The sequence below is a fragment of the Tenrec ecaudatus genome, chromosome 18 (assembly GCF_050624435.1).
Source record: "Tenrec ecaudatus isolate mTenEca1 chromosome 18, mTenEca1.hap1, whole genome shotgun sequence".
Taxonomy (NCBI): Eukaryota; Metazoa; Chordata; class Mammalia; order Afrosoricida; family Tenrecidae; genus Tenrec; species Tenrec ecaudatus.
The window spans coordinates 5,504,608-5,521,009 of NC_134547.1; the positions used below are offsets into that span (position 1 = coordinate 5,504,608).

Below are 16,402 nucleotides of genomic sequence, written 5' to 3' on the forward strand. Positions count from 1 at the left end.
CCAGCCATTTTCAAGGTGCATTTCCGCGCTCCCCTGAAGCGGCAATTTTGAGCCTAACTCTACCCCGGGCCCCCACTATGCGGCCTTGCACGTATTCCAGAGACAGCCTGAGTGCACTACCTGAGCCTTTAGTACCCAGAACTCCCCTTTCCCTCCTAACAATTACTTGGGTTTACAAAAGTGCTGCTGGCGCGTGCATTCTTTCCGGGTTGAGAAGCGACCATGGGCAATGCCGGTCCAGAAACCCGACCCAACCATTCCGCCACCAGCCTTTTGCAAATGGCAGTGCTGCGCACCTAGGCTCGGATGCAATCACACAGCGTTACTCACCAGTGGAGACGATCGGTCAGGGAGATGCGCAAAGACCGGGCCCGGAACCGTCGGGGCAGCCTGGGCCTGCCCTGGGTAGGACCCTGAAGGTGCCCCCTCCTTTATCTTCCCCCAAGTCCCCCAGCCCGGCCCTGACCCCCCGAAACCCGTCCACACGTCTTTCACCCTGTTTCAAAGATGGAAAACGCACTGGATACCCTCCGTACACACAAGTCGTTGTGATAACAGACGCTTACTTCCCGAAGGATGCACGGCTCCACAAGCTGCTCAGGATCTTTCCCAAATGCACGCACACCATGGCAGGCCCACAGGCACCTTGAAGATGATTGGACTAAGGCGCCGCCAAGGGCCAGAAATTTCAGGGACGCGTGCTCACCGAATTTCCTGTTTATCCAACTCTGGGGACTTGGTTAAGGTGGCCTTATTTAAATAATTTCCGTACAATAGGAAATGGGGTGTGAGTGTGCACATGTGTGTTTTCTCCTTTGTCTGCATGGGAAGACAGCATGTTTTTTAAGGTTACCGAATGGCAATATTGATTAACTTGTTAGGGTTTCATACACCACGTTTGCATGACCCTACACATTCATTTGAGGGGGGTGGGCAGGGTATGACCAACAGTGGCTGGGAAGGCCATGTGAAAGAAATGCATCACGCCCACTTCTTCATGGGACTATTCATTCACTTCCAAATATGTGTGTGTGTGTGTGTGTGTGTGTGTGTGTGTGTGTGTGTGTGTGTGTGTGTAATTTCTCCCATGGACTAAGTAATTTAACATCATGGTGAGGTAAGACATGGAAATTTAAATCAAAATGTGTTTACCGAATAGTTAAGGTCTATTAAAAGAAGCCCTTAGGCCAAGAATTGACGGTTAGAGCACACAGTGTGTTTGGCTGCTGACCTAAAAGGCTGAAGGTTTCTGTCCACTGAGAGGGGGTGAAAAGGAAGGGCTGGCGATGGACAGACAAGAAGGATCAGCCATGGCCAAAGCCGAGGGACAGGGTTCCAGTCACACAGGTCAGGTCATTGGGACTAGGAACCAACTCAGTGGTGATTACATCTTGCTTTCTTAACCCCAAAAGTCATTGTCACAACGATCCCTTGTCTTTGAACCTGATATAAACAGTGCATCACCTTTGACTAGATTAGGAGGTCCACCCTTATGACCAGAAGGGTCCTGAGGTGCGGCTGTGCAATTAGGGGGAAATGAAGAGGTAAAATGTGCAAAGAGAAAGAGCAAATATATTTTCCAACGAGTTTATATAGTCTTGGGGCATGGGAGCCCCATCAATAACATACTTAACAAGGTGGACAGTGTCTTAACCTTATCATTGGCCTCATTGGAGTAGTAAGCCAAGACCAGAATTGGTATCAGGCAGGGGGGACTTGTCCACCTTTGAATGAGAACAATAGAATTTGTTTTCAGAGACAGGTAGCCTTCAGCTGTCTGGAGAGCAGCCATGTGCTTGTAAGAACACCTTTAAAGTAGCACTATTATGGATGATGGTGGGGATAATTTTCAGTCAGGAGTATGTGACAAGGACTCATCTCTATCTCTGAAACGTGAATGCCTTCCTCCACCAAATGGCCTTCCAGACTCTTAATTATGAGCAGAGAATTTGGCTGCATAGACTCTTTGAGGTCCTCAGTTGCCCACAGGACATTACCTGGGGTTATCATGATGCCACTTACACAGACTCCAGATAAAGTCCATGCTTTCTCTAACGAGACATGGAAAGTTTCCTTTTTCATTCTTGAATTCATCCTCAGGACCAAGTCCAAAGACACTAAGTGACAAATATCCCTTACAGCCATAAGTAGGCACTAGAAGATTGACTACTGGTTCATCAGTCCTTCTAAGAATTCTAACATTCATAATGTAAATGATTCTCAATTGTTCCTTTTTTTCTGACCTGGGGAAACTAAACTAAAGTATGTAAACAATCCCATCAATCCACTTTTACCCTGCAGGGTTTCTCTTCTAAGCAATTTGTCATTTACATCACGTGGAGTCAGAATTGACTTGATAGCAACCGACAAGAATCAACATTCCAGATTCCAATTACCCATTTTTATTTTAAAATTCACATTCTTTATTCTGTCTATCACCTGCTAGCTAGTCATGTGTGGACCATTCCTTCCAAATTAGACATCCAAAGCTAATGAGCAAGGCTTTCTGTTTGCCTTGCTATGACTGTATCATGACAAATGAAAGTATATTGACCAATATGTGTATATATTTATGTATATGAAATCATAGTGAGGGATCATCCAAGAAAATGGCATTTGAGACCACTAGTTTACATGATTTTATATTTGCCTAAACACGGAAAAAAATGCATATCTATATTATGGCCTTTCTAGCCACTGTTTGTCCTACAAATGCAGTGTAAGAAACCACAAATACAGGATTGTGAGGGGCTGGATTCCCCCACACAGGGTCAGTAGCGCCATCCAGTGTGGGAATGGCCAGACTACATTACCTAACTTTAGCAGAAGGACTCTGCAAAGCTGGTGTTTCCCGGTGGGAAAGACACACCTTTGGTAAACTGGAGATGGGGTGTGGTGCATCGTCCTGCTTTGAGTGTGGCTCCCCCAGGTTCTCCCCAGCACCTGTGCTGCCTTGGACTGTGCGCATGCGCGGTGGATTCTGTCTCCCTATGGAAGCTGACATTCTTGATTCTATTCTTTCCCCCGCCAGGCACCCAACCCCTCATACCTTCTTTAAGTTACCTCACCTGTTAGCTCAGGGAGTTGTGCTGTGATTCCCACCCACCCGGTGACGTATGTAACTACTGAATATGCATGTCTGTGGCTCCCTATAAATATCTCCAGGTAGCGCGGACGGGCTTTCTTCTCCGGCGTCCGCTGGGAGCTCCAAGAAGGGCTGAGGTGAAGGTGAGCATGCTGCTATGAACTGTGTCTGCCTCCTTTATGTTCTTCTCTCCCTCTCGTCCGGGACTTGACCTTAACCTTCACTTACTGGAGCCTTAGCGGCGGCGTTCGAGGCGGCAGTAACTCTGACAATCCAGATAACTTCACAATCCACTGACTTCCAGATCACGGCGGAGAGACGCCCCGCGCACGCGCACGCGCACCTTTCCTTCGGGCCGCGTTAGGCACCTGGGGAGGCTTCGCGAACGCGCCGAGGGCGCGGCGGGCGGGCGCGCTTGGAGACGCGGACACTTGTGGCCCCCGGCGGCCGCCGTCGTTCCCAGGAGTCTCGCGGAGCCGCCGCGCGCGTTGATGACGTTTTGCGGGCGCCGTGGGCCGTGGACGCTTCCCGAGACGAGTGTGAGTTCCCGGGACGCCCGAGGGGCCGGAGGAAGACGGGGGTTTTCATCTTAGGTGAGCACCTGAGCAAAGCGGGGCCCCTGCGCTCGGGACGTGGCCGGGGTGGAGCTGGGGGGCAGGCGAGCGTCGATTGCCGTGGGACCAACAGGGCGAGCGCCCGTGGACCGCGGCCGGGCGGGCTGACGGTGAGGCTCGCAGGTCTGTGCGCTTGTCCCTGAGGACGGAACGCACCGGGTCAGGAACCCTTTACAGTTGCGCTGGGACTCGCCGGGAAGTGGTGAGCACGCCCTCGTGCCAAAGGCTGGTGGGGTCGTGGTTACGTTAAGGTTCTGCAATCCCCTCCATCCCCGGTCTTCCTTCTCAGCACTGAAAGAATTCGCTCGACAGAAGCACTTTTGTAAATCCAAGTACATTTTTATGAAAGAAAGGGGGGGGGGTTCGGTCCGATAGTAAATGCTGCCTCTGGAAAGCGTTCCAGGCAGCATGGCGTGGCTGTGGGATGGTTGGAGACTGAACATTACTGCTTTGGGGGGAGCGTGAAGATCCACGTGGTAAAAATGGGCAGAAAGAGGAGGCTGCTGAGCCCAAAGAATGTTGGAACCTAATAAGCAAGAGGCATTCCTTAGAGAATGAGCCCTGGAAGAGGGCGCGCCTGTGCTGACACCAGATCTTGCCTTCAGGCTACTGTTTAACCCCCTATCAGTCCTCACTTGGGGGTGGGTGTGGTTGAGGGTGTTGGCCACTCTTAGTGCCCGATGTTTCTGGTGCATAGTGAGCATGTCCAGGTTGACCTTCACCTGTAGGCATGTGACTTTAGTCTGTCCTTGTCCAGCTTTGGATTGTCCCCTTAGGTGTATAATGTGTGCCTGAATTCTTTCAACCCTCTCTATTGTGGCATGGCCAGTTAATCCTTTAGTGTCTGCATTTGGTGGTGACCAGGCCCTTCAGCCCCCATTTTCCCACCTGTCACTTACAAATAGGGCTATTAACTGCCAGGTCAGCGGTTGGAAAGGACAAGCCACAACCCCTGAGAAAGAAAAGGCTGACTCTTGTAAACTGTTAGTCTTGGACAGCCACAAGGGGCACTTCTGTCCTGTCCCAAAGCGTTGCTGTAATCAGAATGCATTTGATGGCCGTGACTGGGTTTTGGGTTTTGCTTGTGGATGACATGCCTTCTTCAATACTCAGTTATTTATCATTTCCCTTGAGAATCACTCCTTATCATGAATTGTTTGTATGTTGTGAGCTAGGAATATCACCCTTTTCATTTATTTTTCCACCTACATGTGTATTCAGTGTCCAATCTTCATTGATTTTAAAGATCATTGTTTACCATTTATCCAGAATTTGAATCATTGGTTGTATTGTCTGTGGCATATATTTTGAGTCACTGAATAAAGGACCACTCAATAGTATTATGGATTGGTGTTAAGAAGAGACAGGAATCGTAGCAGTAATAGCAATAGTAATAACAGCTTCTAGACTTATTGGTGATATGTCACACACAGTGTAATTTCCCATCAGCCTGCAGGTTTTGAGTCTCCAACCACAAGACAATCACTGGGAGGAAGGAAGAAGAGGTGCCTGGTTTGGGGATGATTTTGACAGAAGTCTGAACAAAATTGGTGCTGATCCAGTAAACACAAAGAGACTCTGCTCCAGGCAGTGTCCTAAGGACCAAAGAAAATGATCAACGCTCAGGTGACATTTGGCTTGTTTTGCTTTTTCTGGGTTCCTAATTGATTTGTAGCAGCCCGTATGATGCCAGTCCAGTTCATCAGAAAACTGCACCTTTGGAAGAGTAGAAGCAGGAGAAAAATAAACTTTCACTCAGATTTCAACATCAGCTGTGTATAAGATTAGGAATAACACTGATTATGAGGGGGATATCAACCTTTTCTGAGAAAGTGTCTTTCTAGAGGTTATCTTACATAAAATCCTGAAGAGCAACATTCTTGTAGATCAGTGGTTCTCATCCCGTGCCTTGTGAGCCTTTTGGGGGTTGAAAGACCCTTTCACTGGGGTACCCTATTCATAACTGTAGCAAAAGTATGGTTATGAAAATAATTTTATGGTTGAGGGTCACCACAACATGAGGAGGACTGTATTAAAGCGTCGCAGCATTAGGACGGTTGAGAACCACTGTAATTAATGTATCATCTAAACTATTAATAGTTTGGGTTTTTTAAAAATCATTTTATTGGGGATTCATACAACTCTTATCACAATCCATATATACCTCTATGTGTAAAGGACAATTGTACATTCGTTGCCCTCATCATTCTCAAAACATTTGCTCTCCACTTAAGCCCTTGGTATCCACTCCTCATTTCCCCCCCTCCCTACCCTCTCCCCACTCCCTCATGAACCCTTCATAATTTATAAATTGTTATTTTGTCACATTTTATGCTGTCCTACATCTCCCTTCACTCTTTTTAAAGAAATCATTCTGTTAGGGCCACATACAACTCTTATCACAATCCATCCATACATCATTTGTGTAAAGTACATTTGTACATTCATTGCCCTCATCTCAAAACATTTGCTCTCCATGTAAGCCCCTGCTATCAGCCTCTCATTTTCCCCCATCCTTACGTGTTCCTCCTTCCCTCACAAACCCTTGATAATTTATAAATTATCAGTTTTCTTCACCATACTTGATTATGCACAAATTTGTTTCCAGTGATCATATCGAGAACTTGAGCATCATGGGATGCCAGTTTAATAAAACAAAGTGTTCTTCTATTGAGGGAATACTTGAGTGGAAGCCCAATGTCCAATGCTACCTTAATATTAAACCCATAAATATATGCACATAGAAGTATTTCCACATCCTCATGTATAAATATATTTACATATGTACATGCGTTTATTTAGAGCTCTCTATATTACCTATCCTCCTAGCTCTTTCCTCTACTTCCTTTTACCTCCATCTTGTCCCACTATCATGTTCAGTCTTCATTTGGGTTTCAGTAATTCCTCTCAGTTACACTTGGTCACATTCCTACCAGGCCTCCTACACCCTCCTCACCACAGATTTGTATCACTTGTTCCCTTGTCCTTGGGTTTAACACCACTTCCTTTCCTCCTACCTCCCCCTCTACTATGCCCCCCCAGAACTGTTGGTCCAGTTGTTTTCTCCTCCTGATTGTTGATCTAGCCTATCTTAGTTAGACAGACCTGTGGAGATAATAACATGCGCAAAAACAAAAAGCAAAAACAAGCAATAAAACTAAACAACATCAAGCCAATGACAAAAAGCAAAATCCAAGAACAAGAAGGACTGTTTGTTGGCCTTTAGGAGTGTTTTCCCGTCCAGTCTGATGGGATGCCAAGACGTGGACCCAAAGTATATTTTTGGTATTCCCTGAGGACTTTGTTGTGCTGTTCCTCTTGTTCTGTTCCAGGCCCTTAGTGTTTTGTCTCCGTGTGGTGGGATCATATCGGGTGGAATTCCTACACTGTGTCCCCAGTTTGTCCCCTGTAGGACTATGTTGTGACTCATAGTGGGGCTGGCCATATGGTCTTCTTTGTGGATTGACTGCTCTGAGCAGGAATTTCTTCATCCTTCACCCATTTTTCTATTGTTGACCCCCAGGGAGGAGGTTATATGTTGTTCCTTATAATTGGTTCCCCCCTTCCACTCAACCCTCCCTCCACCCTCCTGGTATAGCCACTCTCCCGCACTGGTCCTGAAGAGGTCATCTGTCCTGGATTCCCCGTTTCTGTTTCCTCTCTGTACCAGTGTACGTCCTCTGTACTATCAACCTGTCCCCTGGAGGGCCTTCTCCTTTGTCCCTCCCATTTACTTTAAGAAGCACGACATCTTTCTCTGGGGACTGGTCTCTCCTGACAACATATCCGAAGTATATACAGCAAGGTCTGGCCATACTTGCCTCGAAGGAGCACTCTTCTATGTACTTTTCCCAAGACAGACTTGTTTGCCCTTTTGACACTTGATGACACTTCATATTCTTGGCCAGCACCACAGCACGAACACGTCCATTGTTCTTTGGGCTTCCTTAATTAGTGGCCAACTCTTACATGCTTATGAGGCACTTGAAAATACCAGGGCTTGCTTCCAGAGTCTTCTGGTCCTCAAAGTAACATTTTGCTTTGGATTACTGTAGAGCAGTGGTTCTCAACCTTCCTAATTCCGTGACCCTTTAATACAGTTCCTGACGTTGTTGTGACCACAGTCTTAAAATTATTTTTGTTGGCACTTAATAAGTGTAATTTTGCCAGTGTTATGAATTGTCATGTAAATATCTAATAAACAGGAGGAATTTTCATCACCACTTCTCCACACTGCTTCCTCCTTGTCCCTCTCCCCGCAAATCCCTTATTCTGTTTGCTGACTCTATAGGTTCATCAGTCCTTGTTTTCCTGTCTCCAAAGATTAAAAAGCATATATCAGAACTTTTTTTTTTTAACAATTTATTGGGGCTCATACAATTCTTATCACAGTTCATACATATACATACATCAATTGTATAAAGCACATCTGTACAGACTTTGCCCTAATCATTTTTTTCCCCTCTTTTATTTTTTTACATTTTATTAGGGACTCATACAACTCTTATCACCATCCATACATATACATACATCAATTGTATAAAGCACATCCCTACATTCCCTGCCCCAATCATTCTCAAGGCATTTGCTCTCCACTTAAGCCCCTTGCATCAGGTCCTCTTTTTTTTTCCCCTCCCTCCCCTTTCCCCCCTCTCTCATGTGCCTTTGGTAATTTATACATCATTATTTTGTCATATCTTGCCCTATCCGGAGTCTCCCTTCCCCCCTTCTCTGCTGTCCCTCTCCCAGGGAAGAGGTCACATGTGGATCCTTGTAATCAGTTCCCCCTTTCCAACCCACTCACCCTCCACTCTCCCAGCATCGTCCCTCACACCCTTGGTATATCAGAACTTTAAGAGGGTTACCCCAATGACATAATACGCCGGAGGTATCCCAGAATGTGTACACTTAATAACCAAACAATACTACAGCTCAAGCACATTATTTTTCATAAACAGATCAGGTCCAGGAGAGTCTGCTGAAAATGTTCACCTGTTCAAGTCAAGTTTCTGCCCTTGACATTGTATACTCAACTTATCAATGCACTCCCTTAAAGGACCGCTCTTCTCTTTCCCTCAATTGTGGAAAGGGAGTTGACCAGAGATCTGTTTCCTGTATACTTCCACCAGTGAATATTGGGCTCCCTCTGTCCTTGTTCTGCAAACCAGACTCTCAGACTTTAGGCTCTAATCCCAATCCCGCCCTTCAACATTGGATTGTACGCTTCACAGTCCTTTGGTGGCTGATGATGGTGTGTTGCTTCTTTCTTGTGGACTTCCTTGACATCTCACTTAGATGGCTGATTGTTTGGAGACGAACCTTTCATATCCATGGGTGATTATCTGACAGTGCCACACCATCTCACTTCTTCAATACAGTTCACCGCAGCACCCGCCTCCATGTTCCCTTCCCAGAGACGAGGACCTTAAAGGGCCACGATGCGCATGCTTACTTATGCTAGTCTTGAGCATAACCTCGCCTTCCTGATCAAGTTTTACCTGGGCCCTCGCAGTGCTTTAGCGCACCTAGAAGAGAGGCAGAGTGCTGTGTGAGGAATGACTTGTTTAAGAACTGACAGAATAGGTAGAAGAGTTGAGATGACTGAGCTCCATCTCAAAACATTGACCCTGAACTGCCCGGGAGAGTTAGCGCCAATGACCTTACAAAGGTTCTGATAATGTGGGTCCTGGTGAAACTCCCAACTGTTTTTCACCATGTCCTGTTCACTTTGTGCTGTAAACACATGAAGACTTTTGTCACGTGTGGGTGTACTGGGCACACTTTCTCTGTCACAGGTTTTGCATTTACTAACAGACATTTGAAAAGAAATACACACAACCAAGCCTAGGTGTATGGATGCAGCCTGCACTGCAGAGAACTGAGCAGTGAAATATCCTTACATCTCTTCCATATCACCACATGAAAAGTGCCGCATTTGTGGGATACGGAAAGGCTTTTCCCTCAAATCTACGTCAGACCTAGACACTGCTTGCAGCACATGGTCAACTAGGGCAGCACACTGAGAGGGAAGCTGCCAAGAAGTTACCACCCTGAGGCATCAGCATCCAGAGCCATCACTGTTGTCTGTTGCACCATCAGTGGAGCTGACAGCCCACTATAAGGATCCTGATGGTTTCCATGGAGAGCCCACAAAATACATGAGACCAGCTCAAAGACAACCAAGATTGGGCTGTCATCTTGAATCTCGGCTCTGCCCATCCTGTCACATGTGTACCCCTTATCCTTCCTCTTCCTACTCCTTGTACACCCGTTATACTGTGCCCCTCCCATTGCTGTATTGCCTATGGAACTACTTCCTGTGACAGAAGTGTTTGCCTATAATCAGGCGGACTTGCATGCCACAGAGGATACATAAGCCTTGGTCAGAGATAGACCCTCTCCGACTCTCTTCTAGGATCTGCTGCTGAGGTCCTGGCCATTCCGGAGATGAGCATACTACCATGAAATTTGTCTGACTCCGTTTTTTTTTTTTAACCATCTGTCTTATTCGCTATGATTTCCCTATAATCTTTATATATTCCCGCTGTGCAATTGTGCCTATGGACCCGTGATATTATCAAGAGGCTGGTTACTGTCACCTTCGTTGAATGCAATCCTTTTACAGAAATCTGTGACACCCAGCGATGTGGCTGTAAAGTTCACCTGGGAGGAGTGGCAGCTCCTGGACCCTGCTCAGAAGACCCTCTATCAGGATGTGATGTTGGAGACCTACCGCCACCTGGTGGCCATCGGTGAGGAGAGCTCTCTAGTGATTGGCCTTGTCTTTGTCTTTTTTGGGGCTATGATGCTCTCCAAGTGGCAGTATGTATCCAAAAACTTAAAGTGGATTTTGGTGTGTCTAAGATTCTGTGATTTCTCACGGGCAGGTTATCAAGTTAGCAAACCTGATGTGTTCTCTTGGTTGGAATGAGGGGAACTACTAGGATTTGTATTAGAAAAAAGTTGTGGTGGAATGTGTTCAGGTTAGCTGAAAACACTCATGGAAAACGATTGTGTTTTGGTGTGAGGGGCTCCCCAACACGTGAATATTTTCTCAGGAGCGAGTTTGTGATTGGGATGAGAAGGCAGACAGGGTACAGTGGTTCCTAGTCCCTAGTCAGGACTGAGAGAGAGAGTGTATTTTCCAATGGGTCTTTATAATGAGGCTTAGAGATCTTTCATAAAGCTTGCACATCATACATATTACATAATGTATAATATAAGCAGGTAACTTAATAAAGAAGCAGTGACATGAGGCATCATTGACCTTTCGATAATTGACATCAAACCCTTGAGCCTTCCCCACGGTGTTGCTACATTTATGGTGGTTGGTTACAGAGCCTACGTATTCTTTTTTTGTTGTTGTTGTTGCTTATTCTGTTTTACAGAAAACCTCCAGGCAGAGAAAATAGCCAAAACCATTAATGCTTCATCTTATATGGCAGCTCCTCAATGAAAGTTCCTTTGTGGGTGCTTATTGGAGGGATTGTGGCCAGTCCTGAGAATGTAAGAATGTATAGTAAGACTTACTTAGATCTCATAACGGTGAGGATCTTCCGCCAGCAGAGTCGGCTTTCCAGCCCTGTAGTTATGAGCATGCGTGATTTAGGTGCATTGCATTCTCATCCAGTCCCTCGGTTGACCACAATTGCCCCTTTTATATTATGTTCCAAATTGGAAAGGGCTGCATAGGTGGTGTGAGTTTCCTCCAGAAGCCGAAGCTTTCTGCAGGCACAGCTAGCAGTTACCAGGACCAAAGGGGTGACTGGAAGCCAAACAGTTGACCCAGAGCTAAAGCTTTGTGAACGACTGTGGATCTAGGCTCCTGAGCCCAAGCCCTCCGAGCGATCTACCAATTGTTTGATGGTAAATTATAGAGACATGAGACAAGATAAGGCATGCAGTTGCTCACCTGCCGGACAGCCATGATCTCAGCATCCAGTTCCATACAGAGACAGCAAACATATTTCCAATGATGGATTATATCTACTTAGGGGACGTGCAAGCCCCACTAATGACGTGTAACAGGAAGGGGTTGTACCATAAGCATATGTGCAATTGGAGAGGAGCTCGGCATGTACATGCAATAGGAAGGACAGGGCACACGTGACAAGATGGGTGGGCTCTAAAGTCAAGTTGTCAGTATAACCTTGGTCCTCCCTGAGTTGATGAATCCACTGTCCTTAGCAGGGAGTGGGCCCCACCTAGGGTAGGAGAGACTATGGCATCTGACTGCTCTAGATAGCTGATAGCCTTTAAGCAGTTCACCTCCAAATATACAGCCATGGAGCAGGTCTTGGCAAGCAGCACCTTGGGTTTCCATACAGTACGGAGGGACAACCTGAGGAATGACGTTTCTGTGTCGAACATCTGACGAGATGTTTCCCTCATAACCCTGCAAATGGTTTCTAATTGAGGATCAGTTACATTGAATTTGTAATCTTCCAGTAACACTTCAGCATCAGTTGCTGCTGCAGGTCCATAATTTGGAAACCGTTGGTTGTAGCTCAGTCCTCCTGTTCACCGTCCCCCTTAGTCCGTGTGGCGTGTTTCACAGTCCTAGAGTGTTTGTGGTGACAGTAGCCATGGTGGGAAAGTCCTGAGTCTTAGAAAGGCAGCACTTGCTTTGCTCATGAATCAGCGATGTTTCTGACCATGTCTGCTGCAGCAGGCTCGGTCTCTCTGATGTCTCTGATAACGTGTGCTATGGGAGGCAAGTTCTCTGGTTATCTTAGTGTCCCCCGTGCCATGCCATGGGTTGTCCTCTCTTCCTGGGCCACCTGCTCTGAGGAACCCTTCACTTGCATTCTCTTTCACCTGGGAACACATAAACAATAAGCCTTTTGGGCTGTGAGAAGCTGGAGACAGAATTATTGTTAGGGGAACTCTGAAGTTTTGTCTTTTCCTTGGCTGCATTTGCTGGGGAGGATCCTCTACTCTCCTCACCCTATGGAACCATAAACAGCCCCTCCCTTTGGGCTGTTAGCAAACCGGGATCCCAACTGCGTTTTTTATTTTTTCCACCAAATCTTTTCCTGCAGAGAGAGAGAAGCTATTTCCAATCAAGGCTTATTTAGTTCACTGTCCCTCAAACCGATTGGAAGGCCAGAGTAGGCGTGGCTGCCTTCAGAGGCCAGACAGCAGTAACACTTATGTGGCTCTCTAGTAAAGCTGCCAAATAGGGATCAATCAGCCATGTGCTTCTGAGAGGTAACCATAAGATAGCACTATAGTGGGAGGGTAGAGTGGGGAATAGTATTAATTATGAGAATGAATAGGTGAAGGCCTCCCTCCACCTCAGAAACCCAGCTGCCAGACTTCTTACTATGTGGGAATAGAGGAGTCATCTGTGGACACCCTCTTCTTCTTTGCTTCCCACACGCTAGTACTGAGAGTTTACAGACCTGCTTCCCCAGGGAATGCGCACAGGCTCTCTCTCCACTGAGCATGCAAGTCTCTTGATGGAAGGCACTCAGTTGTATCCTTTCAGGCACCTGGACCCTCTGACTCAGGGTCTTCATGATGCTGCGTCTCTGCCAGTTCTTTGGTGTTACAGCTCTGTCTTATGGATCAGGCTTGGATTTGCACTCACTTCATTTTGTTACCTAACTTTGTTTCTATGTTATCAACTTTTACTTTTCCACTTGTGTGCATTATGGGCAAGTAACATTTAACACGGTATATTCTTTACATTCATATAATTGCGACTGAAGATCTAACTTAGAAGGATACATTTTCTGAAAAGCCATTATGGCAAATCAACCTGAGGGAAAGATTCATTATTCCCTTCTTTCCTAGAAATCTGGAAAGCCCATGACCATGTGCTTGGATGCACACGACAAGGAAGAGGAGTGGACAGAATGGCACAGTGCTGCGAACATGATGCCTTAGAAAGTGTTCATCAGCACCAAAATAATGTTTCTATTGCGAAAAGTCATGGGACATTTCACTTACGTGAAGAAACTGTGAAACCAATTTTAACTTTACACACAGTCAACCAGAGAAGACACTATAAAATAAAGGAGTCTATTTTGCTTAATGGAGGCGAGAAGACCTTTCTGTCTGCTGACCAAGAGCAATGTTGTGCTGAAATGAAATTTCTTGAGTCCAAAAAATTGAATAGGATTAAATCACAATGCAGTAAGCACCAGAAGAAGAAGAACAATTCCAGTATTCAGCAGGGAATTCATAATGGAGAGAAACACCATGTGTGCACTTACTGTGGAAAAGGGTATTCACGAAAGGGAAAACTCGTCATCCATGAGCGAACTCATAGAGGTGAGAAACCCTACAGGTGTAGTCAGTGTGACAAAGGCTTCACCAGTAAACCTTCTCTCACAGTTCATCAGCGAACTCATACAGGCGAGAGGCCCTATACATGTAGTCTGTGTGACAAAGCCTTTACCATTAAACAAAGTCTCACCATTCATGAGCTAACTCATACAGGTGTGAAGCCCTATGTATGCAGTGATTGTGGGAAAGGCTTTGCCTTGAAGAGTGATCTTAGAATGCATACGCTAACTCACAATACATTAAAACCCCATATATGTGCTGATTGTGGAAAAGGCTTCGTAACAAAGAGAATGCTTAGTCTCCATCAGCGAATTCATACTGGTGAGAAACCCTATACATGTGATCAGTGTGGAAAAGGGTTCACCAGGAAAAGTACTCTCATTAATCATCGTCGAATCCATAGTGGAGTGATGCCCCACGTATGTAGTGATTGTGGAAAAGGCTTCTTAGGGAAGAAAATGCTTATTGTCCATCAGCGAACGCATACTGATAGGAAACCCCATATATGTACTGACTGTGGAAAAGGCTTCTCAGGGAACAGAATGCTTATTCGCCATCAGCGAACACATACTCGTGAGAAACTCCATATATGTACTGATTGTGGAAAAAGCTTATCAGGGAAGAAAAGCCTTAAGATTCATCAACTAATCCATACTGGTGAGAAACCACATGTATGTAGTGTATGTGGCAAGCGTTTCGCTCAGAAAGGAAATCTCCATATTCATCTGCGAATTCATACTGGAATCAAACCCTATGTCTGTGGTGAGTGTGGTACAGCTTACAGCCAAAAGGCATCTCTTATAGCACATGAGCGATTTCACACAGGAAAGAATCCCTTTCCATGCAATCAATGTGGAAAATCTTATACCCAGAAGTCAGCACTCAATAAACATCTAAAAGTTCACAAAGAGAAGCCCTTTCAATGCAGTGAGTGCGACAAAGCTTTCAAAACCCAGGAAGAGCTCCTGTCTCATCAAGGATATGACCTAGGACAGTTTACCTATAGGTGCAATGAGTGCGGGATAACATTTACCTGTATCTCCACGTTTTCTTCACATAAGGAAACCCACAAAAGTAGAAAAGCTTTCAATTCAGACAAGGTGGGAAAGCTCTCCACAGGGAGTCAGGTGTCATCACACACGAGTGATCGCATGCAGAAGGAAAGCCCTGGCAATAGAGTGGCTTCTCCTGTGTCAGTAAACACCAGTGGGGTCCTCATGAATGAGAATGACCTTCATGTGGGAGGGCCTTTGGCCAGAATGGAATCAAGTGACAACCGTGGATTTGTACAGCAGAGAATTCCTCAGAATACAGTGAATGTGGTGACAGTGCCTTTGAATCCCGTGACAGTGGTAGTTCCCCCAGTGACTGAATACAATTTAATTATTTATAAGCCATAGGACAAACTGATACATTAGTGGGACAAGAATAGAGCAAAATATCTACCTCATTATGGCTACAAAGTATATCCGGTGGCAAATAAGGAATATAGAGGCTTGGAAATTCGAATACATATGTACATATCAAAATTAAAGATCACTACCCAAAGCATATAGTTGATTGCCTTGTATCAATAAACTGAATGAGAATCTGAGTTCATGTCATAAATAAGTAATGTGAATTTCAAAATAAATGGATAATTGCTATCTGGAATGTTGTTTCACCATAGTTCCTAATCAAGTCAGTTCTCACTCATTGTAACCCTACCTGGTATAATTGAGAAGTTACTTACAAGAGAAACCCTACAGGGTAATAATACTGGATTGTTGGGATTATTCACACACTTTCGCTGAGGTTTCCCAGGTCAGTATAAAGGAATAATTGAAATGCAGAATTTCCATAATGGGTTTTAAACTCATGGCTCTGAGCATGAAGTCATGAATGAATAAGAAACATACCATGCATTATTGGAGAGAGCTTGGAATTTTACTGGAATATAGTTAAGTGGAATTTTCATAACCCCAGCTAATTTACTCAAAGGATAATGCGATATTTATATTAGGTTAAAAGGAAAAGGGTACACTGTGACAATGGCTTTGCCTATGAGAAAATCAGAGAGGACAAGCAGTTGGTGGGATGTAGCAACGATGAAAAATACAACTTTCCTCTAGTTCGTAAATCTTCCCCTCCCCCGCCCCCACTATCATGATTTCAGTTCTACCTTGCAACTGGCTAGACCAGAGGATGTACACTGGTACAGATAGGAACTGGTAACTTGGAATCTAGGGTGGATGATCCCTTCAGGACCAGTGGTGTGAGTGGTGATACTGGGAAGGTAGGAGGAGGGTGGGTTGGAAAGGCAGGGAACTGATTACAAGGATCTGCATGTGATCCCTTCCCTGGAGAACAACAGAAAAGTGGGTGAAGGATGACATCAGACAGGGCAAGATATGACAACATAATTTATAAA

At 45.4% G+C, this 16,402-nt stretch overlaps 1 protein-coding gene across 2 annotated transcripts; it reads left to right on the plus strand.

Annotated features, from left to right (window-relative positions):
- Positions 1–3,060: 3,060 nt before the first annotated feature.
- LOC142432275 (uncharacterized) lies at positions 3,061–15,987 on the plus strand. 2 transcript variants are annotated; one of them, XM_075537402.1, is made up of 4 exons: positions 3,061–3,678; positions 5,149–5,325; positions 10,325–10,451; positions 13,498–15,982. In XM_075537402.1, exons 2-4 carry the CDS (start codon positions 5,311–5,313, stop codon positions 15,390–15,392), a joined length of 2,037 nt encoding a protein of 678 aa, XP_075393517.1. In that variant the 5' UTR covers positions 3,061–3,678; positions 5,149–5,310; the 3' UTR covers positions 15,393–15,982. The 2 variants fall into 2 exon arrangements, with proteins under 2 accessions (XP_075393517.1, XP_075393518.1); XM_075537403.1 differs by lacking the exon at positions 10,325–10,451 and having other exon boundaries at positions 13,498–15,987.
- Positions 15,988–16,402: the final 415 nt, after the last annotated feature.

What these genes read in the sequence shown, in the direction of transcription:
- LOC142432275 (XM_075537402.1), top strand. An exon ending in CCGCCACCTGGTGGCCATCG is followed by an intron (nt 10,452 to 13,497) that starts GTGAGGAGAGCT and finishes CTTCTTTCCTAG; the next exon opens with AAATCTGGAAAGCCCATGAC.